Genomic DNA, 21,300 nt, shown 5'->3' with positions numbered 1-21,300 from the left:
ATCCCAAACTCTCAACTACCTAAAGAAATTCCAGTCTCTGATTTCATTCAGGGAACCACTCATAGGAGAGAAGAAACATGTCTTCAAAAGTTACAAATAAAGCCTATTATCTCCAGGATCAACTCTACAAAAAAAATAGAACCCAACTTGCACTGACCCGGGTGTATACAAGCTTGCCTAGAGTTCTGCATCAGAACAATCCTTGAACAATTAATCCAACTAGACAAAACAAAACTGCTTTTCTACCACACTGTTGACAAGGGTTGAAAAAAGATCCCTATTCACAAAGTAAGCACGAGTTCAAGTTCCTTTACAATCATCTCTCAAAAGATGACACATCTGAATCAGTAAAACAAAATGCATATTATTCCACGTTACTTTAGTAGCATGTTCACTTCTCTAATCAGTCAGCCCTTAATTGTAGGATCTCCTTGGCTGTCCTCATGCGGAAGTAAGAAATGTGATCCTTGAAAAAGGGAAAAAAGAGGAAGAGAGATTGAGATCAAAACGAATCGCTATGCTTCAACAAACACAGATTGAGTTGCAAGAATTGAAGTTTATTGCGCCAAAAAAAATTTTTTTTCAGCAGTCTAGCCTGAATCATGACTTGGATGCATTAGAATGAGGAACATGGCACACTTGTTTATGCAGGTCAGTGGCTACAAATAACAGATATACAGCAAACCTTCCAAAACCTTCTAGGATACGAAAGAAAACTAGCCAGCATTTTAACCATAATTGTTATGCATGAGAACACCTTCATACATTTTTTACCTGGCTGAAACAAAGCCCCACATTTCTACTATAAAAATCAGCGTATTTGATCATGAACACACCACAGTCATACCTGTTAATTAAAAATAGAGTTGAATCAGAATCCAATGCAGACTTGAATTAGCCATGAAAAGAAGATGAGACATTTAAAGTTTCATAAGTATAGTACTTCAGAATGTTATATGCAAATTCCTCAAGGGAACTTTTCAAAAACAGAATTAATATAGACAACCATACAACAGAATTTGGCATGAAAAAAATGATTTCATATAATGACAGCCATTAAAGAGTTTGGTGTAAACAAGGCCAAATGTAGAAAAATAATTATACAAACCAGTTTTGAACAAAAAATCGTTTGAACTAAGTGGTAAAACAATAATAATGAATGAAGGTATCATATCTTTGCAGTGAGATTACTAAAACCCTCCCGAGGTTTAGTCCAACTAATACTTGGGTCCCTGCTGTTCACAGTACACATACTCTTCTGACAAAATCAATATAAAATGCAAGGATTTAAGAGACCTAAGTATTAATCATGTTTAAAATTTAAACTAAGGAGGTTCTAGTAATATTCTATTATCAAATTAGTAAATACTAATGTAAATTAGATAAGGCCATTTTACACAAAACTAGGGAAATGGTTAGTAAGTATAAATCTAACTTTCAATTATAAAGCCAATGTTTTATACATGCATTTAACTGGATCACTAATATGATTAATAGTGTCTTACTACTAGCAGAAAGCAAGAAGATACACACCCATTCTGCTGTTCAGGAAGTTCTTCAAGAAATTCACGTTTCCAATTGCTTACATCAATGTCTTTTTTACTCTTGTCTTTCACTTCATCAACATAGTATTTAGCCTGGCACACAACAATTAGAAGCAGCGGATTAGTTAATCTTTTATTTGTCCCCCTTTTACAAGTCAGACATATTACATATTAGCTAATGTCTAAATGAGAACCCCGCATTTGATGCGGAGCAATTCATTAGTTGGATCGGACTAAACAACTGCCTAAATTCACATCAGTAATCCAAAAGTAATCTTATTTAACCTATAATACTACATGTACACAAGTGAACTAGGTTAGAACTAGAGTCTGCAGTGTGCTATCTGACCTAACTTAGTAGCAAGCCTCTCAACATGTGACATTTGAAAGTAACACCAAAAAGCATACCAGGTTTTCTAGCACTCTTAAGTCCCTTCCTTTGAGTGAATCAAGATATTGGAACTCCCGATCCTTTTTATTAATAATTGCCAAACACCAATGTATCTCTCTATGAACAGGAACAAATATCTGAGTTCAAAATAAAATTGCTCAATACTAAGATCCCTACTAAAAGGATGAGATGATTGATAAGATAGAAATAAAAACAATGTGATTCACTTACTTTATCACATTCAATCAGGTAGTAACCCAACTTTCTTTCTGTAGTCCATCTTCTGACAGCTCTATAATCATAGATGTTCTTCTCCCCATTTGTTAACTGGAAATTAAATATTAAATAAATAAACACATGGATACTAATAGTGCAAATTTTGAAGAAAAGAAAACACAATCAACAAAAGAGCAAACTTTTGCAAGAAAACCAAAATACAAAGGGGAAAATATAGAAAAAAAACAATGTTCTGAATTCCAATAACATATTTCCCTTTTATCTTTCTATATGTTCAGCAAGCTCAAATGACTGGTGATATAATTATTCTTGCAAAACAATATGAGCTTCAAGGACAAGATATAGACATTGCCAGTACAGAAACTGAGAACTAAGAATAGTGTGCCTTAAATATGGGGAACTTGGTTATTTGTTTTATGTTAGTGAACAACCAAAAGGACAACATAAAGGTGAATATGAAAGAACAGAAAATTTGACGACACACACCAAAGTTCCCAAGACAACCATTTTAACATTACAAGAAACAACCATTGATTCATGCGTAAAGGGTAAGAGAGACTGGAGTCAGAAAAAAGGAAACCACCTTTTTGTAGAAAAAAGTGGTGAAGAAATGGCATTTCAAAAACTTCTGTGGCTCTCTCTTTTCTCTTTCTTTTAGCAACTCAAGGTACAAATTTATGACCTGCAAGACAATGAGCAAACATATAATGACCCATAGAAATCAGTTAATTTTTAAACGCCATACTTTGAATGAATGCATAAATAAAGCTCTACGAGCCTCGTCATTTAACCATGCGCCTGGTCCAAGGCATTGCAAAATTTCTCCGGTGATATCAATATTTGAATTCTTGTGAGTGACCAAGACCTTCCGTCTGTAGGAAAATAAACACCAATAACATTGTAACATGCACCCGCTAAACTACCAAAATTAAAATTGATCAAACCATACCCGTTGTTGGGTGAAAAGGCACGTTTGACCAAGGACTCCTCCTCCTTGGTAAGCGGAATAAAGGGTTCATGAGGTATCTCCTGCAAGTCAATTAAAACGCGTTTCACACATATATTCTGATTCACCAACAAAACAATGGCAACTACCTAATTTCTGGGTTCATCAAACATAAAAAGGAAAGAACAAAAACCGTTACCTCCACGGCTTTCTCTTCGAGTTTCTTCACAGGCCGTGTTGACTGGTAAAAGCTCAGCTTCTTTTGATTCAACTCAATCTCAGAATCCAATGCTTTTAATCGCCCGTTCCTTCTTTCCGCACTCTCCAACAATTTCTTGTACACGTCAACACTGGATACATCCACTTCGCCATTCAATACCAATGAATCCAACATTTTCCTCGCATTTTGCAACCCTACATTCTCGTCCACGGTAACCACAGATCTCTCCTCCACAATCTTAACATCATTATCATCCTCATTACACACAAGGCCATCTCGTGACCTCTGGTCCAAAACCGTAGACGTCCCTTCTCTTCCATTTTCTTCAATAGCCTCAACTTCTTCTATACTGGAATCATCAGATAGCATCTCCTTCCCAGACTGCTCAAGTTCATTGTCAACATCAATAACTTGCTTATATTTAAGCAAATACCTAAAGGCATCAATTGCGCTTCTCCTGGCAAAATCCAGCTGTTTACTCAGGAAATTCCCCATACCATCAGCACTAGATTTCTTTGTTTCACTGTAATCAGTATAGTTGGACCTGGAGAAACCAAACTTAAGTATTCTGCAAGGTGCATGAACTTCCCGGCGAAATTTTGAGGTTGTTGCTGGGTACCGGGAGATTCTAGAGACTGTACTGTTGGAGGATCCAAGGGTTTGGTTCGAAGCTTGACACATGAACGACAATCTGGGCTTTTTTGAAATGTGAAAATCAGGAGAATTTGAATATGGGTCTTGCCTGCTGATGCAGGTTAAGGCACCCATTGTTCGAAAGTAGAGCTTAACAAGCTTAAAAATTTAAAACTCATCTAGGGAAATGCATTTTAGTCTGAAAATGTAATTAATTTCGACAATAAGCGACCTTCTGGAGAGAAAGAAACCTCTAGACAAACAATTTGGCTACAAAAATTAGGGTTTTTGCGTGGGAAGAATTTGAATGTGAATAGCTTAGGAAACGCTGAGAAAGTGGCGTGATTTCGATATAGATATAATTAGAAATCCAAAATTTTCGAAAAGCAAGGGACTGAAACAGCAGGCGCAATTGCAAATGGGGAAGAAGAGAACAGCTAAAGAAGGGATTTTTGTTTGTTTGTAAGATCTAAAAGGATGAGAAGTGAGATGAGAAAGATGTTAACCACTTGACGTGTTGAGGAAAGTAAACACTTACGAGCTTTCGCGGGCATAGAATTTATTGCACGTTGGACTTTTTCCTGGTTCTCGGGAATTGTAATTTTAAGAACAAGGCTGGGCCGGGCTGGGCCGGGTTTTGATGGATCTAAACCTGTCCCATCATAATCTAATCCACGTACATTTTTAGTTTGATACATAAAAAGACATTTTACACGCATAATTTTATTTTATTTAATTTTTAAATTATTGAATAATTTAATTATTACAGCAGAATAGAGAAATTAAGTTATTCCAATTAAACATAAGGAGTAAAATATGCTCTTTTTTTTATAAATAAATTTATTTATAATTTAAAATCTAATCAATAAACAGAATAAACATAAAATTATATTGCTAAAATAATTTTGCAAAAAGTTTTTAAAATAATAAAAGACTGACAGTAGAATTAAACTGCTTAAAGAATTTTTTGAAAATTTTTCATGAAAAGATAGGAGAATAAATTATGAACTTAATTCTTAAAAAATTATTCAAGTTATTATTATTAAGATCAAATTAGTTAAATTTAAATTAAATTTTTAATATTATTTAATTAATTAACTAAGTATTTTTTTATAATAGCTAAGAACAATGGTAAACAATCTTATAATTCAATGATAGCAATTAATAATTAATGATAATTATTTAATAATCATCTAATATCAACAACAAAACAAATAGTAACAATTAAAGGATAAAAAATAAAATTGAAAATTTACCTTTTTACTTAATTAAAAAATAATTTCAAATATTTTTTAATTAATATATTTAAAGAGTATTTTTCCGGACTTATGCTTTTACACATTTCTTTTTAATAGCATGTTGGGAGAAGTAAAGAAGAGGGCAACCGTTCCATCAGGATTGAATTTTTTTTTTCTCCTCTTTTTTCCCCTCCTTTTTGTTTTCCTTCCCTTCAAAAACCTTTATTTCTAACCTAGTGTGACGTTTAATTTTCTAGCTTGAGCTTGGTCGATGAAGTCCTTTTACCTTCAAAAAAAAAAAAAAAATCAATTTTTCATATAATTTTAATAAGTCTTATTTAATCACATCAATTTAATATATTTAAAATTTTTAAAAATATTGATAAAAATTAAATTTTGACTAATAAAAATTGTTATTCTCTTAGAGATCTCTCAAAATTTTAGAAAAATAATATTTATATTATCATTATTCAAAAAATATAAGAGCCATGTTAATAAAATTGCTCAGATTTTTTTATTATTTTGATATTTTTTTTTTAAAAAAATTATGATTTAAATAAAATGAGCTAAAATTCATAAAAAAAGATTAACCTATATAATCTGCACCTTTTGCTCCCAATGCAATAAAAAAACTTAAAAATTATATCATTATTAACAATAATGGTGTTCTCAAACGAAGGAGAATACCTTTACAATTCATATCACACAGTACAATAAGACATCAATGATATGTCATGTAAGCATAATACATAATTATAACTTGCACTCGACTATTCACATATATATTGTTTTGCTCTAAATATTCATATAATCGAAAGCTAAAAAAATGTCAAATATATTTTCTGGCTTCTAAGAAAAAATTTCTTTTAGCATTCGACCAACAAATTTTTCAATAAATATTGGGTCACATCAGCTTGAGCGCAGGAAAAAGTTAGCCCAAAATTACAGCAAATTAGCTTTTATGGCTGCCGGATATCATGCTTGGCCTTGCACAACAAAGCAATCAGAATGGGGCAAAGGGGAAGTACTCCTGTGATTTACATCTGAAACAGAAGAACAAAAGATGAGCAACTTGATAATTGCTTCCACCAGTTCTTAGTTTACACAAGCTGCACCACAGCAGCCACTCGCAAGGTCCCATTTTGCAGTAGTTCCGCAAGTTCATCAAAAAGCAAAGCAGTCCGCCAGCCCCATCCCTTGGGAGCTTTTGGTAAAAGAGTACCACGTTGTTTAAAGCTTCCGAATACCATCACTTCTCTCTTTGATGGACAAATCAACTGAAAAATGAAGCAATGACAGATCCCTGAGTTACCAAAATATATCACAATGCATGAACTATGTGCATATAGTTATATTGACAGCAACGTGTACCTGATAACGAGCAGTAACCTTTTCACGGGAGTCCACATACATATGAACCTGAAAGCAGGTAGGCTTGATCTTGAGTACTGATTGAAAAATTAAATTATAAAAAGGAGCAATAATTGCTATATTCTAGCTTTTAACTGACATTTGATGAACAAAATACAGAACACCACAGTTATCAGGAAATAGAACTAGAACCACTGCAAGGAATAAAAAACACTGTGACGATTCATGCAAATATATCATATCACTTAGATTTGCTATAGTAATGCTAACCTTTCTAAGGGAGTCGGTAATCTCCGCCTTGCGTCGGTGAAGAAATAATCCTGCAATGTTGCAAAACATTTTAATTTAATACAACTGAATTTTTTTTTTCCTCCTCATTAACATGGAATTGCATGTTTTTCAAAATGTAAGCCTCCTCTAGTCAAAAGAATAGTACCAAGAGTTCTGCGTCCTTGAGGATCTTCATCATTAAAGGCCTGAACACTAACCTATAAAATAAAACGGATCATATACATTTTTAACTCATATACAGCATTAAACGTTGAAAGACAGAGCCTGAGCCAATTAGAAACTGATACATGCTGAATTTAGTAGAATTCAAATACCTTCCACAAAGATCCAGCATAAAAAAATTCTGGGGAGTGCTTTACTTGGCCATCACTGAGCCTATGCACATCCTCAAATTCAACCCTGTGGTAACCATAACAAATTCATACAATAACAAGGCAAAAATTAGTTGAATAATCAGTCATTATTCAAAAGTAGGGATATGTGTATTCATCCAAATTATGAGGATAGGCCAAAATCATGATGACCTTTCCTTGAGACTAGAAGGAGAAGGCATAACTTTGGGATTTCCCACATATCAGGTCAAAGGGCACTGTAAAGAAAAGGCTGCCAATAGGAAGGTTCATGACCAACCAATAGAACTAAATGCATGGGCAATTGAAAGAGACAAATGAATGATGGAGAATATTTTCAACATTGGGTGGTAATCTAAAGGAGTTAATACATCTCATTGCAGTCTGCAGAAGCTTCCAGTGCGGCATATTTCAAAAGATAATTACTAGTACTAAAAAAAAAAAAGATTGGCTAGACATGCAAAAAGAAAATAACTCACCCAAAACGAAATGGAGGGAAATGGCTTAAAGGCGTTTTCATGTCTAGAGATATAGAGGAACCATTCGAATTCTCCCAATCAATTCCAATCGCATGCTCTGGAGACTCAAGCATTTGGACAGCAACACCACTGCCAATGGAACTGGATACTGAAATGGATGTTCCTGACAATCTACTTTGCAGTTCTGACTCGTACCCTCTATCTATATGCTCCCCTTGAGCATTAGCGGAGTTGCTTCCTCCTTGGCTTAATCCAACCAAAGCTGTCAACCCATCTCCTGATGGGTCTCCATTGTGATCAGTTCTACTCTCTGAATCTTCATTAGCAATAGATTGCTGGCAATTTCTGTTGCCCATGCCAAAAGGCACACGGGAAAAGACAACACGTGTCGGGGGCCATGCTGCTGTTGGCACATATGTAGTTCCACGTCCAATACCTGCAAGCCCATCAATAGGTCCCCTGACCTGCACTCGTACTGGCCTAAAGAGGCCATTACCCTCAGCTTGAGCAGAATCAGCAACATATATATTCCCCATGCTACCAGGAGAATTATTTTGCTCATGGCCTTGCATGTAACAACCAGTTGCAGTAACTCCTTGTGAAAATCCACATGGTTGCCTGCAAGTGCATGCCATACTACAGCAACCTTTACATGTGTCAGCACCAATTTCTCGCACCCTTTGGCTTAAAAGCATCTACATAATAGGCAACAAATGAAAAAAAAAATTAAGTGAATGCTTGTATTCAAAGATGTAACTTCCAATAGACAGAAATAGACATCTTTAGTTGCACTATCCTCCGGTTCCTAGATTGAACCAAGAATGCATGCATCAAAATGCAGTCAAATGAATGAAATGACTAGGTAGCTTCTGAGATTCAAGCCGAAAACCAAGTCACTGAATCATTTCATATGCCAAAAGCAGAGCAGTAACAAGTCCAGTTTCTCCTCTCTCTTTCTAGCAACACATAACTTCCATTATTTGGCAAAATAAATAAATAAATAAATTTTAGAAGCAAACAGATGTCAGTGATGAACCTGCAGCCAAAGGCCATTATTCACAGCTTTGCAAGGAAATCCCAATTCTTCAAGCTGCTTTCTCACATTTAAAAGTGCCTCAAAAGACATGTTGCAATATAAAAGTGAACCCCCTTCAAATATATTGACAAAAGTATCATATTCCTCCCCACGAACCCCACAATTTCCTTTAGCATAACCTTTTACCTCTCTTTTCCCCACAACCCTACCACCCCATGAAAGAGGAGGCATGCCGCATCTTCCCCAATCATTCAGTATAAGTCCATTACAGGACGATTCAATTGATGTACAATGCCTAGATTGATCACCTGCAATCCAATTGGTGTTATTGAAGTTGTATGAGCCTGATTCAGATGGCCCCTCCATAGCCATTCCACTGGTTCCTAATCCACTCATTCCAACACCAATTGGCATTTCAACATAAGAATATGATGTTCTATTTCCATTCATTTCTGAAAATGTGTTACTTATTGATGAAGATGGTTCCACCTCATGGAGTTGTGAAGAGTCCAAATTTGACTGTTTGGAATCAGAAACTACTACTTGGAAGTTATCTACAGAATCAACAAGTTCAACGAGAAGACCATGAGCTGCATTTTGACATTTCAGTTCATCTTTTAAACAGCATCCTGGCTCTGAATCCGACCTCTTTCTAGAGCAGCTACCAACCACATTTTTCCCCTTTGCTTTAGAAGAGTCAGAATGAACACCCACACCCATGTCAGAATTAGAATTAACTTGCTCAGGAAGTTCTGTCTTGCAAAGAGAACCTTTTGCTAGAAGTGCGTATAATGCCAATTCAAACCTTTTAATAGAAAAGGAAACACGGAGTTATACAACTTGAATAAGACTTCAACCAGTGTCCAATAAACCCAATTCTATGGCAACCTATATACACCCTTACCTTTTCTCTTCACTAGGTACCCATAATTCATCTGAGGTCAGTAATGCATGCAGAGTTTGGGAAGAAAGTTTTGGAAGCACCTACAACAACAGAAGATTAACACGGGTGAGTGGGAGACAATTAACCAACTGCTTGAAAATGAACATATACCTATTAGATAATACAACTTAACTACAAGCTGCAGACAAAGTTAAAGGATTCTAGTACATTACAAATTATAATTTCACAATGTAAACAAGGATGCAAAACCATGAAAGCTGAAACATTAGTCAAATGCATAGAGAACTACACTAGATTGAAATGTGCAACACATACAAGCAAAAGAGTGGCAATTGCACTTCAAAAAGTTTTAAAATTGTTTGAATACATACTCAAGTGAGCAAACAAAAAGATGAAATGTGTTTGTCAAAATGTGAAATTGTGAATCCAAATTTAAGTAATATAGATATTCAATTACTTATTATGATTTTTCTCATATTTGTAGGCTTCCCCAATAATATGAACACTAGTAGCAGATGCTTGTGTCTTCACACCAGCAAAAAGTCATAGGACTCTCATTAGAAGATAAAATAACCTAGCATGCACTATATCTAAAACACTGAAACTAACAGACAATAATTAGAAGTCCTAATGTTGTTGCTATGAAATTATCCTTGTTATTGTTGATAAGTTCAGATGTTATCAACTTTATCTTGTTCCATCTTACTTGTGTTGCCATACATTTTGTCCCCTCTACCAAGAAAGAGAAAGTGTATCCTTATGACAATGAGAATATGAGTAACCTCCAAAACCCAAAATATAAATAAGGATCATTTTCATGAGAAATGACTAAGTTTACTCTAGTTATCAACCTACCGCCAAATATACATGTGCAACTAGCCAACTACTTTTACCTCCTTTAATTCCATGGCACCACTTTGACAAAGGTAGCCCCAGCAAGCATTTCTCACACGCTCTCCATGTAAGCCATAATCTTGGCTCTCAGCAAACACCTGACTTCCAAAAGTACTCCTCAATATCAAAATTTTGGAAGCATGTAATGGTGCATATATAAGTAGCAACTATTCAAACTTTAACCTGATATGCCAAGAAGTTAGAAGTCCACAGTTCAGATATAATGAAGTCCGTACATATAGCACATAAATCCTGCATGGAAAATGCCCAAAAGTTATATTGCAACCCAAACATAGAGAATGATCTCTAAGAATCAGAGACTCAAGAAGCTGGCAGCAAGTAATGTAATTGATACCTGAAGGTCAAGAAAGGAAGCAGCAGCCAACACACGAAATGCATTGTTATCGTTAAGCTTAGGATGGTGACCATAAAGATAAGCCAAAGCCATTTCAATTGCCTCTGCGTTAACATTCTTATCATCCACATGCAAGTTCACAATAGGAGAATTGGCTTCTTTCCAAGGACCATGTAGCATGTTCCTGCCAAGCACATTAAAAAAAAATCGAAACATAAATGAACCAATTATTCTACAAACATCGCCATTAGTACGTTCAGTGAATCGATCAAGTTGAGAGCTAAATTTGAGACCTGAAGTAGGAACTGCGAGAGAGAATGAGGCGATGGAGGTGGTAGGTGGAGCCCATAGAGTGGACAACGATGTCGGAGAAGGAGCCGGAACTGAATCCCTCCATCTGAATGTGGTCACAAAGGGAGGTGAGATTGCAATCCAGTGCCCGGAGCTCGCTGCTGCTCCGGTCATTATCCGCGAGCTGCGGCGAGGGTTGAATCGTCATTTTCATCAGGTGAGGTCCATATGTTCGAGGCTGCTGTTGATATTGACCTTCCATTGCTAGGTAATTGAGGTCCTTTTTGGAGTTCAGAGCTACAGAATGTAGATCAAAAGAGAAGAGGAAGCCATAGGAGAGTGGAGACCAGAGAAAAAAAGCTTTTGTTTGTGTTTTGGGAAAAGCTAATGATCGGATATGCGAGTGACACTACACACAATAGTCACGGATAAAACGCAGCGTTTCAAACTATAAAGTTCGAAGAAACGACGCGTTTTTGGCGCGGAATCTAAAAATGATCCCTCTGCTCCCGAGTTTTTATGACTTTTGACGACTACTGAACACTTTGAGTTCTTACGTTTCAAACGATGTCGTTTAACAAGTCTTTTCCTCCTCTTTGGTCACTATTTCCTTTGATGCTTGATCTCTGCCTTCAACGCTCTCTTCCTCCCTCTTAAACCCTAAACCCTCGGAACCCTGAAATACTCTGTAGGATTTCTTGTTATTGAAGATAAATCTGGAAAGTAAAAGGCATAGCAGCTGGCCAGACATGCATATGTGAAGATGCTCTTGAAGAACCCAGGTAAACTAGGCTAGCTGCTTTCTTGTTCCATTATCTGATGATCCGGAATTCTGATCTTATTAGCTAAGATTCTTCTTGCTTATGGTCTGGTTAGGAATACTATTCCGCTGTGATTCAATGTGCCGGCATGTTGTTACCAATTCCAGGAAGTTGGCTTCCATGTCTAATGGGCCTCATTCTTCTGAATCGGTTGGGAAATTTTCTTCCTTTATGGAGGGGAATCATCAAAAAAACCAGAGAAAAATCGGCAGCATAAGGCAAGGAGTCGATGATGTGTGCCGTATATTGGAAAGCGGTCCTTGGGGACCCGCAGTTGAGAGTGCTTTGTCAATGCTTGATGAAAGTCCTCAACCAGAATTTATTATTGGCGTCTTAAGGAGGCTGAAGGATGCTAAGCAAGCAGTAAATTATTTTAGGTGGGCTGGGAAAAAAACTGACCAAGCATTATGTCCCGAAGCATACAATTCACTCCTCATGGTGATGGCTAAAACCCGGAAGTATGATTACTTGGAACAAATTCTGGGAGAAATGAGTATCGCCGGATTTGGCCCATCTAATAACACATGTATTGAGTTAATTTTGAACTGTGTCAAGTCGCGGAAGCTCAGAGAAGCCTTTGATCTTATTCAGTGCATGAGGAAATTCAAATTTCGCCCTGCATTTTCAGCTTACACGGCTCTGATTGGTGCTCTGTCGGAAGTTCATGAATCTGACCTCATGCTTACTCTCTTTCATCAAATGCAGGAAATTGGTTATGAAGTAAGCGTACACTTGTTTACAACTCTGATTCGTGTGTTTGCCAGGGAGGGTCGTCTTGATTCTGCTCTCTCCCTGTTGGATGAGATGAAAAGCAACTGTTTTAAGGCTGATATTGTTCTTTATAATGTCTGTATAGATTGCTTTGGTAAGGTGGGTAAGGTGGATATGGCTTGGAAGTTCTTTCATGAGATGAAAGCACATGGTTTATTGCCAGATGACGTGACTTATACAAGCATGATAGGTGTTCTCTGCAAAGCAAACAGACTGGACGAAGCAGTGGAAATATTTGAGCAGATGGAACAAAACAGAAAGGTCCCATGTGCATATGCATACAACACCATGATCATGGGGTATGGATCAGCTGGGAAATTTGACGAGGCTTACAGTTTACTTGAGAGACAAAAAGCAAAGGGGTGCATTCCAAGCGTGATTGCATACAATTGCATTCTGACATGCCTAGGGAAGGTGGGAAGATTAAGGGAGGCGTTAAGCATCTTTGAGGAGATGAAGAAAGATGCAGCGCCCAGTCTTACAACATATAATATTCTAGTAGACATGCTATGCAGAGCAGGAGAAGTTGAGTCGGCTTTCAAGGTTCGGGGTGCAATGGAAGAAGCTGGCTTGTTTCCTAATGTCATGACTGTAAACATAATGATTGATAGACTATGTAAAGCTAAAAAACTTAGCGAGGCTTGTTCTATATTTGAAGAAATGAACCATAAAGTTTGCACCCCAGATGAGGTTACATTTTGTTCACTTATAGATGGTTTGGGCAAAAAAGGTAGGGTGGATGATGCCTACAGGCTTTATGAGCAGATGTTGGATTCTGATAAAATCCCCAATGCTATTGTGTATACATCCCTGTTGAGGAACTTCTTCCTATGTGGCCGGAAGGAGGATGGTCACAAGATATACAAGGAAATGATCCATAGGGGTTGTTCTCCTGACCTTATGCTTCTTAACACATACATGGATTGTGTTTTCAAAGCAGGTGAAACTGAGAAAGGAAGAGCTTTGTTTGAGGAAATAAAAGCTCGAGGATTTGTTCCGGATGTGAGAAGTTATTCTATCCTAATTCATGGCCTTGTGAAAGCTGGTTTTGCGCGTGAAACCTATGAATTGTTCTATGCTATGAAGGACCAGGGATGTGTTCTGGACACTCGTGCTTACAACACAGTTATTGATGGGTTCTGCAAATCAGGTCAAGTGAACAAAGCTTATCAGCTGCTGGAAGAAATGAAGACTAAGGGCAACCAACCAACCATTGTCACCTATGGTTCTGTCATCGATGGCCTAGCCAAAATTGATAGGCTTGATGAAGCATATATGCTCTTTGAAGAAGCTAAGTCAAATGGCTTAAAGTTAAATGTTGTTATCTATAGCAGTCTAATTGATGGGTTTGGAAAAGTGGGTAGAATTGATGAGGCTTATCTAATCATGGAAGAGTTAATGCAGAAAGGTTTAACACCTAATGTGTACACATGGAATTGCTTGCTTGATGCATTGGTGAAAGCAGAGGAAATTAATGAAGCTCTTGTATGCTTTCAGTCCATGAAAAACTTGAAATGCACTCCCAATCATGTAACTTACGGCATTCTCATAAATGGTCTCTGCATGGTTAGAAAATTTAACAAAGCCTTTGTGTTTTGGCAAGAGATGATGAAGCAAGGGTTAGAACCCAGTGCCATTACTTACACCACTATGATTGCTGGACTTGCCAAGGCTGGGAACGTTGGAGAGGCTAATTCACTCTTTGAAAGGTTCAAGGCAAGGGGGGGTACACCTGATTCTGCTTGTTATAATGCTATCATAGAAGGATTAAGTTATGCAGATAGCGCTATGGATGCATATGGACTTTTTGAGGAAACTCGGTTAAAAGGTCAGAAAATTCATGCCAAAACTTGCATTGCTCTTTGGGATGCCCTGTGTAGGGCTGAATGTGTTGAGCAGGCAGCAATCGTTGGGGCTGTTATGAGGGAAGTAGCACATTCTCAACATGCGGCAAGATCTTGGTAGTATCAGGTTTTCTTTTTCAGTTTTAAGGGGCTGGTTATTGTGGTAGCTTGGCAAGGGTTTTCTTCCTTTACATGCTCATTTCTTCATTTGGACCAGTTCTCTGCAAGGGTATTCTTTCAACTTATTAATTATACCAAGTCATTTCAAGCAGTGATAGTCCTGCAAATTTTGTAATAACTGGGGCTATACAATAGGTGTGCCTCCAGAAACAATAGCGACACATTTTTGTTAGTGTTGGGTAAGCAAAATATATTCTTCTGCTCACCAATAAGCAATAGACCTTGAGACATGCTTATGCAAATGGTATTCAATACTTGGCTAGGATGGTACAACACATGTTTTCTAGGAGACCATTTGTTTGTGATGTGAGTTCAATTCAATATTTGTAGTAAATTACCCTATATATTGGTGTTCCAGACACATAAGCCCGGATTTGGCAGTTTCTTAAGGTTTTCCGATTCTCAAAAGAGGAGATACAGGTCTGTGCAAGGCGAATTAGTAGTTTCTAGCTGATTTTTTTTAAAGTGTATTTCAATTATGTAAGGATTTCAGGTGTGATGTACATTTTCTTGGAAGACATACTCTAGTTTCAGTTCATATAATAATTTATATGTAATGTACATTATTTTTATAAAGAAGTGCTTTAGTTTCTTTCAGTAATATCTCAATTATAGCATATTTTTTTTATTATCTATTTATTTCAAATTTGGTAGGAAACTATGAATTAAAAGTTTACTTTTATAAAGTAAAAAAAAAAAATCAATTTTTTATTGTGATGGCTTTTTATGTTTTTCCATTTGACATGAAATTGATACATTCTTAAGCATATATTTTTATATTATCATTATTATAAAAATAAAAAATTATAGATATTGTTCTCTTAAAGGAAAAAAGAATGATGTATTTAGCTATTTATATTATATTACCAAACATAATTTCTATGAGCATCGAATTTCAAAAATTTTTAAGAAACGAATTTGTAATTATTTTATGTATTAGTGATAAATTATTGAGATTTCTATGATTTAATTGCTTTAATCACCGTATAAACACCTTAATAACAGAAATGGAATAATAGTTTTGCATTGATAAGAATAAGAAATTATATATTCTAGGTGATATTGCATAAGAAATTATATATTTTAGGAGAGATATTTATGTAATTTTATATAATTTTTTATATTACACATGCAAAATTAATAATAAATAAATTACATTTAATGAATTTTTTTTGAAATAATACTTAATGAACTTTAATAAGTGGATTCTTGCACTTGAAAAAAAATCGTATTTTATATAATCCCTTGTATTACCCATAAAATTTTAAAAATAAATTAAATTCAATAAATTTTATTTAGTGTTACACTCTTCAGCAAAATAGATAAACATATGAAAATTTTTCATGATTAAAAGGAAGGACCACTAACAGAGACAAATATACCTTTGATTAAAAATAAATAAATAAATAAATATATATCTAACTTTACCAACTTTAAAGAACCCTCACTCCTACGCCAATAAATGGCGACCGTTACCCTGAAAGTCCATCCAACGTCTCTTTTGAACTTTTTTTCAAAATTTAAATTTTTAAAAGAGGTAAAATTTGCTAGCTTTCTACATTTGTCTCGCAGGCCCACGAATAAATAAACCATCTGTGAATCCTCGCACATCAAACTCTTCAGATATCTCATCTTCAGTCTTCTTCTACACAAAGCAAAAATGGCGTTGAGGCCCATTGATAATGCTCTCCCAATAACTCCAGAAAGACCCAAAAAACAAGCAAAAGTCTCAGCTCCGATTCAAAAACAAGCAGAGTTCGGTGTAAATGATGAAAATAAGGTTCCATTGCCACCCTCTGCAGATGCTGTTATCGATTATATCTCTTCTGAGAATCTCAAAGCTATACCAGACCCTGAATCCAAGATCCAGGTAAGTCTTATATATCTCTATATCAAGTGGGTCTCCCTGGATTTACGATAGATTTTTCATTTGATTGGTTATTTTGCTTTGATTCTTTGAATTTCCAGGGTCTGATTGAAGGCTTAGATTCAAAGGATTGGACAAAGGTTTGCGAGTCACTGAATAATGCTAGGAGATTTGCGTTGCATCACAACTCTCTTTTGCTCCCAATCTTGTATGCGAGCTTCCTCACAGAATGTGGACATGGACAAGCTTTTAACTATTTATTTAAATGATGGGACAGAATTCGCTAAACATGGATGTTTATTTTATTTGTATAGGGAGAAGGTAATGTTGGTGGTGGTGAAGGCCATGAAGAATCCTAGAAGTGCTCTGTGTAAAACCTCGATAATGGCTTCATCAGATATTTTCAATGCCTTTGGTGATAAATTACTTGACGCCACTACTGATGCTTTTGATAACTTGGTGAGTTCCAACCTCTCTGATTCTACTGTATTTCTTTCTAGATCAGTCTATTGTTCTTAAAACACAAATGTGTGAAATTTGCCTTTGCATACATGATAAATAGAATTTAGATAAGAATTTTCCTTATTTTTTGTTTATGACTTAGCTTGTCTTGTGGGTACACAGCTGTTGCAGCTGCTGCTCAAAGCTTCTCAAGATAAAAGGTTTGTGTGTGAAGAAGCAGATAGAGCACTGAGTGCAATGGTGGGTTCCATGACTCCTCTGCATCTGCTCCATAAGCTCCGAGCATATGTTAGACATGCCAACCTTAGAGTCAGAGCCAAAGTTGCCTTGTGCATCTCCAACTCCATCTCCAAAATGGTAATTTTTTTTTTCTCTTTTGCTTAACTCACAGGCTCGTGTGATGATATTTGCTGCCTATATTGACTAGTACGAACGTCGGTTTCAGGATCTGGAAGGAATGAAAGAGTTCGGATTGGTTTCATTGGTACAAGTGGCTGTCGATTTGTTGAATGATAGGTTGCCGGAGGCAAGAGAAGCAGCACGAAATACTGTGATTTCGATATTTGAAGCGTATACAGAGAACGAAGAGCATAAGCAGGAGTCATGGCAAAAGTTTTGCCAATCCAATTTGCCGTCTGCTCATGCTCAGTCTATTGCGAAAATTACTAGTTCGCAATAAAATGCAATGATGTGCTGATGTTTACCATTGTAGCAGGGCACTAAAAGTTATGGTCATAAAAAAATTTAAAAACTGAACTTATTTGTTCTACCCTTTCATGTAAATTCTATTTTACATGAATATAGCAATAAAAGTGTAGGTCATTTTTGTGCTGATCCCATTTGCTTATTTATTCAGAGAAATTCGTAGCTTAGTTACAATACCGGTGGCAACTGACAAGTTGCTTGAACATGATTGATTACCACAAAAGATCCAATATTGAATGGGTTCATTTGTTTTAACTTTCTTATTTACAAGTTAAATTTTCAAGTCACAAACACCTAAAAACAAAGAGACATCAACAAAGACAATTAAAAAATAAAATGATTCGGAGAGAAGACCGCACGTTTTCCTAACAAAAATCAACACATCTATAGCTTCATGCTTCACAGTTCACACACCAATTGCTGTATAATACCAGCAGCATTGAGACGGTTGCTTCCTCTGACCAGAACTTGCCGTCAGAAGTCCTCCATAGATTCAGGAAATCTATGATAAGAATTTATCCACGTAATGAAGAAGAATTCCAGGTCTGATCATTAATTTCTTCCACAAATACCCTAATGTCCCAATCGGATATCTCCAATAGTAAAGGCTTCTAATTTCCATCAGATCTCATGTTTGGTTTCCGCTAAAATGATTGGCGGATAGGAGACAGAGCCGCCTACGCCTCATTATGTCGCTCATCCAATGAACCAAGGAAAACTAGATACCTTGATCTTGATCAATCAAAGAGAGCAAAGCCATCTCAACTTCAGCAAATGGCTGACCAGCATAAAGCTTAAGCTGCCCCTTCTTTACAACAATTACCTTCTTGGAACGAGATTTTACTCCCTCATGAAGTTCCTGTAAGATTTTAATTTTTCCTCTCTGAAATTAGCATCAATTACAAGGCTCACAGTACTAGTATACATGCACTAATTCCTTCATACCCAACCAAAAAATTAGTATGAAAGGTGTCATTCAATGACATGAAATTGTCAAACAAAGTCGATGATATTCCCTTAGCACTTACTTGAATTGACAGTGGAACAATGTCAGCACTGAAGTCCCCTAAATCTTCAAAGTAGGATTCAAGTAAATAGCAGAAGTTATTGGCATCACCACGGTCCTCAAAAGCAACAGTGCAAGCTTGGTCGCCTGCCTGATAAGGTGTTCTTAAAGCATAAAGCCCAGCTGGTTCTTCTTTTTCTGAGCCTCTACGCATAAGGATAGCCTGAAATGAACACATAACTATTGTTTTATGAAATTAATCTAAGAGGTTTAGCACAACTACTGAGAGAGAACATAGTACACAATAAGAGATTCACAAGTTTCAATTGCATACTAGAGCATAAGGAAGCTTCAACCACCACAAATTTGTTTGCACAGCTGATTTTTTATCCCCCACTTTGTTGGCTACTGGTCTCTTTCCAGTGTTGCTGCTGCTATTTCTTCTTGATGAAGATGGAACATCTAAATTTGTAGTAGTTTGCTGGTTCTCTTTTGTTAACCTTAGAGACTTCTGTTTCTCCAAATCTCTTGATTTCCATGACTTGGTTACTTCACTTGATAATCTTCCTTTCCTAGTCTTCTGATCAGTGCCTAAAAATATTTAGAAATGGCCCAGGTTCATACAGAGTTTTAACAGAAAATCACCAGATAGGAAAAGTGGCAATGCCAATGTTCAGCATCTTCAAAATCTCCTTTTAATATGTTAAATCAAAACCTATCTCTAATAAGGCCTGAAATTTCAAACACCATACAACACTAAAGAACACGCATTCGCAGATCAATAAAAGAAATGATACATCGAAATTATGAAGAAAAGTCACAATTACTTGAATAAATAAATGATTAAATCATGCACCATAAGGTCTTTCTTTTACATTACCAGACTGTAATTCCTTCGGCAAATCCTCTTTTTCCTTCTCTAACTTGTTGCCACCTTTTGATGAATTCAACTGAACACCCGCCGCTTTCATTCCCCCATCTATTTTCATAGTTCCAGAATTACTGCTTGTAGATTCACCATTTGGATAACTTCCATTTATGCTACTTGAACCTGAAAATCCCTTTGGACTATTTCGCGAGTTCATTGAAGGGCTTTTAAACTTAAACTTTTTCTTGAACATCAGTGCTTTGAGATCCTCTTTTGGGTCCAAACTATTCTCGCTAAGCCCTTCATCATCATCATCATCATCATTCCCAAACAGGCCCAAATAATTCATAAATGATTCAGGCAACTTTTCTTTCTTGGAATTCAATCTCTTTTCCAATTTAACCAATCTTTCTCCAATCTCCTTTTCAATGTCACTTTCTTCGTTACCCTCCTTCCTCCCCCTTTTCTCTTTCTCCCTCGCCTCCCTTGCCATTGCCCTAATTTCACTGATTTTCTCTTCCTGATCAGTGCCATCAAAGTAAGCCACGTTGTTTCCGTTCAGAAAAATTCTCCCCTTACTATCCAAATTATTCAATCTCACTTCTTTCTTAGATGAACTGGAGTTCCCCAGCACCCAAACAGCACAAATTGTAACCCCAACCAAATAACCACAGAATTTCATTAGAGACTTGGCGGAAAATTTACCAACAATGCAACTATATTGTCCGGCGGCGCCTATAGTCTCCGAAACACCAAATTCTTCAAACCTATCGGTTTCTTCAGCGAGAAGGCTTCCGCTGGAAATTTCACCCCAGGGAGCATCTAAAACAGCGTCGTTTGCAGGCGGGAGAGGAATGGGAATGGGAATCGTGTGCTCTACTGGAACTATATGAGGAAGAGGAGCGGGGGTTAAGGGTTTAGTTAGGGTTTTATGGATTTTGGGGCGTAAGTGATTTTTCCTGTTCGTGCGTTTTGATGGAAATGGGGCAGGAACAGAAGAGGCAAGGCAGCTTAGCCGGTGCCTGTAGACGGTGCCAGAGGTGATTTTGGGTGGCGCGTGGAAAGAGAAGATAGCGCGGTATGCGCTCGCCATTGGAAGCGGAGGAAGAAGCGAACAAGAAGTTTGGGCTCAATTTGAAAAGCTTTTAAGTGACGGCTGCTCAGGCCAAGACCACATGCAAATTCCCAGAAAAATAAAAGAGCGTAAGAGCGGAGACGAGGTCTATAAGTAAGGAAACTCAAGCGCTACAAAAGCATACCTTTCTGGGCCTTTTGGCCAAAATCAAGTGTACTCTCTGTTCTTATCAGTGTAATAACTCATACGTGGACTGATAGTTCACATAATATTAAATTAATTTTTATTACGGAAGGGCTAAGAACAGTGGCTTGCCACTGCTCGTGCGTTGCACTGCTGCACTGGCTTGGCGCACCCTCGAATGCTAGTTTCTAAAACTTATGCATTCAGTAAATAATAGTTGATCATCAGCTTTGAAATAAGTTATTTAATGTACGGTTGATCGATTTACCACCGTAAGATGATCTTTCCAAGCTAACTACTATTTTAGCTAGCATTATTTTAGGTTTAATGCGGAGTTT

The 21,300-nt window shown here is 36.6% G+C and overlaps 5 protein-coding genes and 1 pseudogene across 9 annotated transcripts; 3 read left to right on the top strand and 3 right to left on the bottom strand.

The window, feature by feature from the left end:
- Positions 1-20: 20 nt before the first annotated feature.
- LOC110612093 (ubiquitin-like-specific protease ESD4) lies at positions 21-4,538 on the bottom strand. 4 transcript variants are annotated; one of them, XM_021752756.2, is made up of 9 exons: positions 3,318-4,536; positions 3,122-3,201; positions 2,951-3,044; positions 2,756-2,854; positions 2,167-2,262; positions 1,953-2,072; positions 1,534-1,637; positions 775-847; positions 21-466 (listed from the first exon to the last, which is right to left on the bottom strand). In XM_021752756.2, exons 1-9 carry the CDS (start codon positions 4,104-4,106, stop codon positions 404-406), a joined length of 1,518 nt encoding a protein of 505 aa, XP_021608448.1. In that variant the 5' UTR covers positions 4,107-4,536; the 3' UTR covers positions 21-403. The 4 variants fall into 4 exon arrangements, 2 of the variants coding, with proteins under 2 accessions (XP_021608448.1, XP_021608449.1); XR_002487422.2 differs by having other exon boundaries at positions 390-466; positions 1,587-1,637; positions 3,318-4,538; XM_021752757.2 differs by lacking the exon at positions 1,953-2,072 and having other exon boundaries at positions 3,318-4,537.
- A 1,295-nt stretch (positions 4,539-5,833) lies between these two features.
- On the bottom strand, positions 5,834-11,602 carry LOC110610939. Of its 2 annotated transcripts, none has more exons than XM_043955190.1 (12): positions 11,183-11,602; positions 10,890-11,073; positions 10,718-10,786; positions 10,534-10,632; positions 9,641-9,720; positions 8,737-9,541; positions 7,701-8,395; positions 7,186-7,270; positions 7,017-7,068; positions 6,851-6,900; positions 6,581-6,657; positions 5,834-6,486 (listed from the first exon to the last, which is right to left on the bottom strand). In XM_043955190.1, exons 1-12 carry the CDS (start codon positions 11,440-11,442, stop codon positions 6,483-6,485), a joined length of 2,460 nt encoding a protein of 819 aa, XP_043811125.1. In that variant the 5' UTR covers positions 11,443-11,602; the 3' UTR covers positions 5,834-6,482. The 2 variants fall into 2 exon arrangements, with proteins under 2 accessions (XP_043811125.1, XP_021606714.1); XM_021751022.2 differs by having other exon boundaries at positions 6,581-6,628; positions 11,183-11,599.
- Positions 11,603-11,711: 109 nt separating this feature from the next.
- LOC110610938 (pentatricopeptide repeat-containing protein At3g06920) lies at positions 11,712-15,392 on the top strand. Its single transcript, XM_021751020.2, has 2 exons — positions 11,712-11,962; positions 12,057-15,392. The coding sequence occupies exons 1-2, from the start codon at positions 11,944-11,946 to the stop codon at positions 14,735-14,737; spliced, it is 2,700 nt and encodes an 899-aa protein (XP_021606712.1). The 5' UTR covers positions 11,712-11,943; the 3' UTR covers positions 14,738-15,392.
- Positions 15,393-16,319: 927 nt separating this feature from the next.
- Positions 16,320-17,959, top strand: LOC110612089. Its single transcript, XM_021752750.2, has 5 exons — positions 16,320-16,666; positions 16,765-16,871; positions 16,978-17,122; positions 17,288-17,482; positions 17,571-17,959. Exons 1-5 carry the CDS (start codon positions 16,457-16,459, stop codon positions 17,802-17,804), a joined length of 891 nt encoding a protein of 296 aa, XP_021608442.1. The 5' UTR covers positions 16,320-16,456; the 3' UTR covers positions 17,805-17,959.
- Positions 17,960-18,024: 65 nt separating this feature from the next.
- Positions 18,025-21,114, bottom strand: LOC110612088. Its single transcript, XM_021752749.2, has 4 exons — positions 19,717-21,114; positions 19,171-19,427; positions 18,859-19,059; positions 18,025-18,689 (listed from the first exon to the last, which is right to left on the bottom strand). Exons 1-4 carry the CDS (start codon positions 20,795-20,797, stop codon positions 18,549-18,551), a joined length of 1,680 nt encoding a protein of 559 aa, XP_021608441.1. The 5' UTR covers positions 20,798-21,114; the 3' UTR covers positions 18,025-18,548.
- Positions 20,960-21,139, top strand: LOC122723388 (annotated as a pseudogene).
- The last annotated feature ends 161 nt before the right edge of the window (positions 21,140-21,300 follow it).

This window comes from Manihot esculenta, chromosome 3 (assembly GCF_001659605.2).
Source record: "Manihot esculenta cultivar AM560-2 chromosome 3, M.esculenta_v8, whole genome shotgun sequence".
NCBI classification, from domain to species: domain Eukaryota; kingdom Viridiplantae; phylum Streptophyta; class Magnoliopsida; order Malpighiales; family Euphorbiaceae; genus Manihot; species Manihot esculenta.
Note: the sequence above shows the minus strand (reverse complement) of the source record. Positions and strands in the feature narration are given on the sequence as shown.

What these genes read in the sequence shown, in the direction of transcription:
- LOC110612093 (XM_021752756.2), bottom strand. Translation starts at nt 4,106, where the DNA reads ATGGGTGCCTTAACCTGCATCAGCAGGCAAGACCCATATTCAAATTCT. An exon ending in GCGCATGGTTAAATGACGAG is followed by an intron (nt 2,855 to 2,950) that starts GCTCGTAGAGCT and finishes ATTGTCTTGCAG; the next exon opens with GTCATAAATTTGTACCTTGA. An exon ending in TGGGGCTTTGTTTCAGCCAG is followed by an intron (nt 467 to 774) that starts GTAAAAAATGTA and finishes CCCTTTTTCAAG; the next exon opens with GATCACATTTCTTACTTCCG.
- LOC110612088 (XM_021752749.2), bottom strand. Translation starts at nt 20,797, where the DNA reads ATGGCGAGCGCATACCGCGCTATCTTCTCTTTCCACGCGCCACCCAAA. An exon ending in GCCGAAGGAATTACAGTCTG is followed by an intron (nt 19,428 to 19,716) that starts GTAATGTAAAAG and finishes AAATATTTTTAG; the next exon opens with GCACTGATCAGAAGACTAGG. An exon ending in TGAAGCTTCCTTATGCTCTA is followed by an intron (nt 19,060 to 19,170) that starts GTATGCAATTGA and finishes TGTTCATTTCAG; the next exon opens with GCTATCCTTATGCGTAGAGG.
- LOC110612089 (XM_021752750.2), top strand. Translation starts at nt 16,457, where the DNA reads ATGGCGTTGAGGCCCATTGATAATGCTCTCCCAATAACTCCAGAAAGA. An exon ending in ACCCTGAATCCAAGATCCAG is followed by an intron (nt 16,667 to 16,764) that starts GTAAGTCTTATA and finishes TTGAATTTCCAG; the next exon opens with GGTCTGATTGAAGGCTTAGA. An exon ending in CCAACTCCATCTCCAAAATG is followed by an intron (nt 17,483 to 17,570) that starts GTAATTTTTTTT and finishes CGTCGGTTTCAG; the next exon opens with GATCTGGAAGGAATGAAAGA.
- LOC110610939 (XM_021751022.2), bottom strand. Translation starts at nt 11,442, where the DNA reads ATGGAAGGTCAATATCAACAGCAGCCTCGAACATATGGACCTCACCTG. An exon ending in GTACCTAGTGAAGAGAAAAG is followed by an intron (nt 9,542 to 9,640) that starts GTAAGGGTGTAT and finishes TTCTATTAAAAG; the next exon opens with GTTTGAATTGGCATTATACG. An exon ending in TTACCGACTCCCTTAGAAAG is followed by an intron (nt 6,629 to 6,850) that starts GTTAGCATTACT and finishes ACCTGCTTTCAG; the next exon opens with GTTCATATGTATGTGGACTC.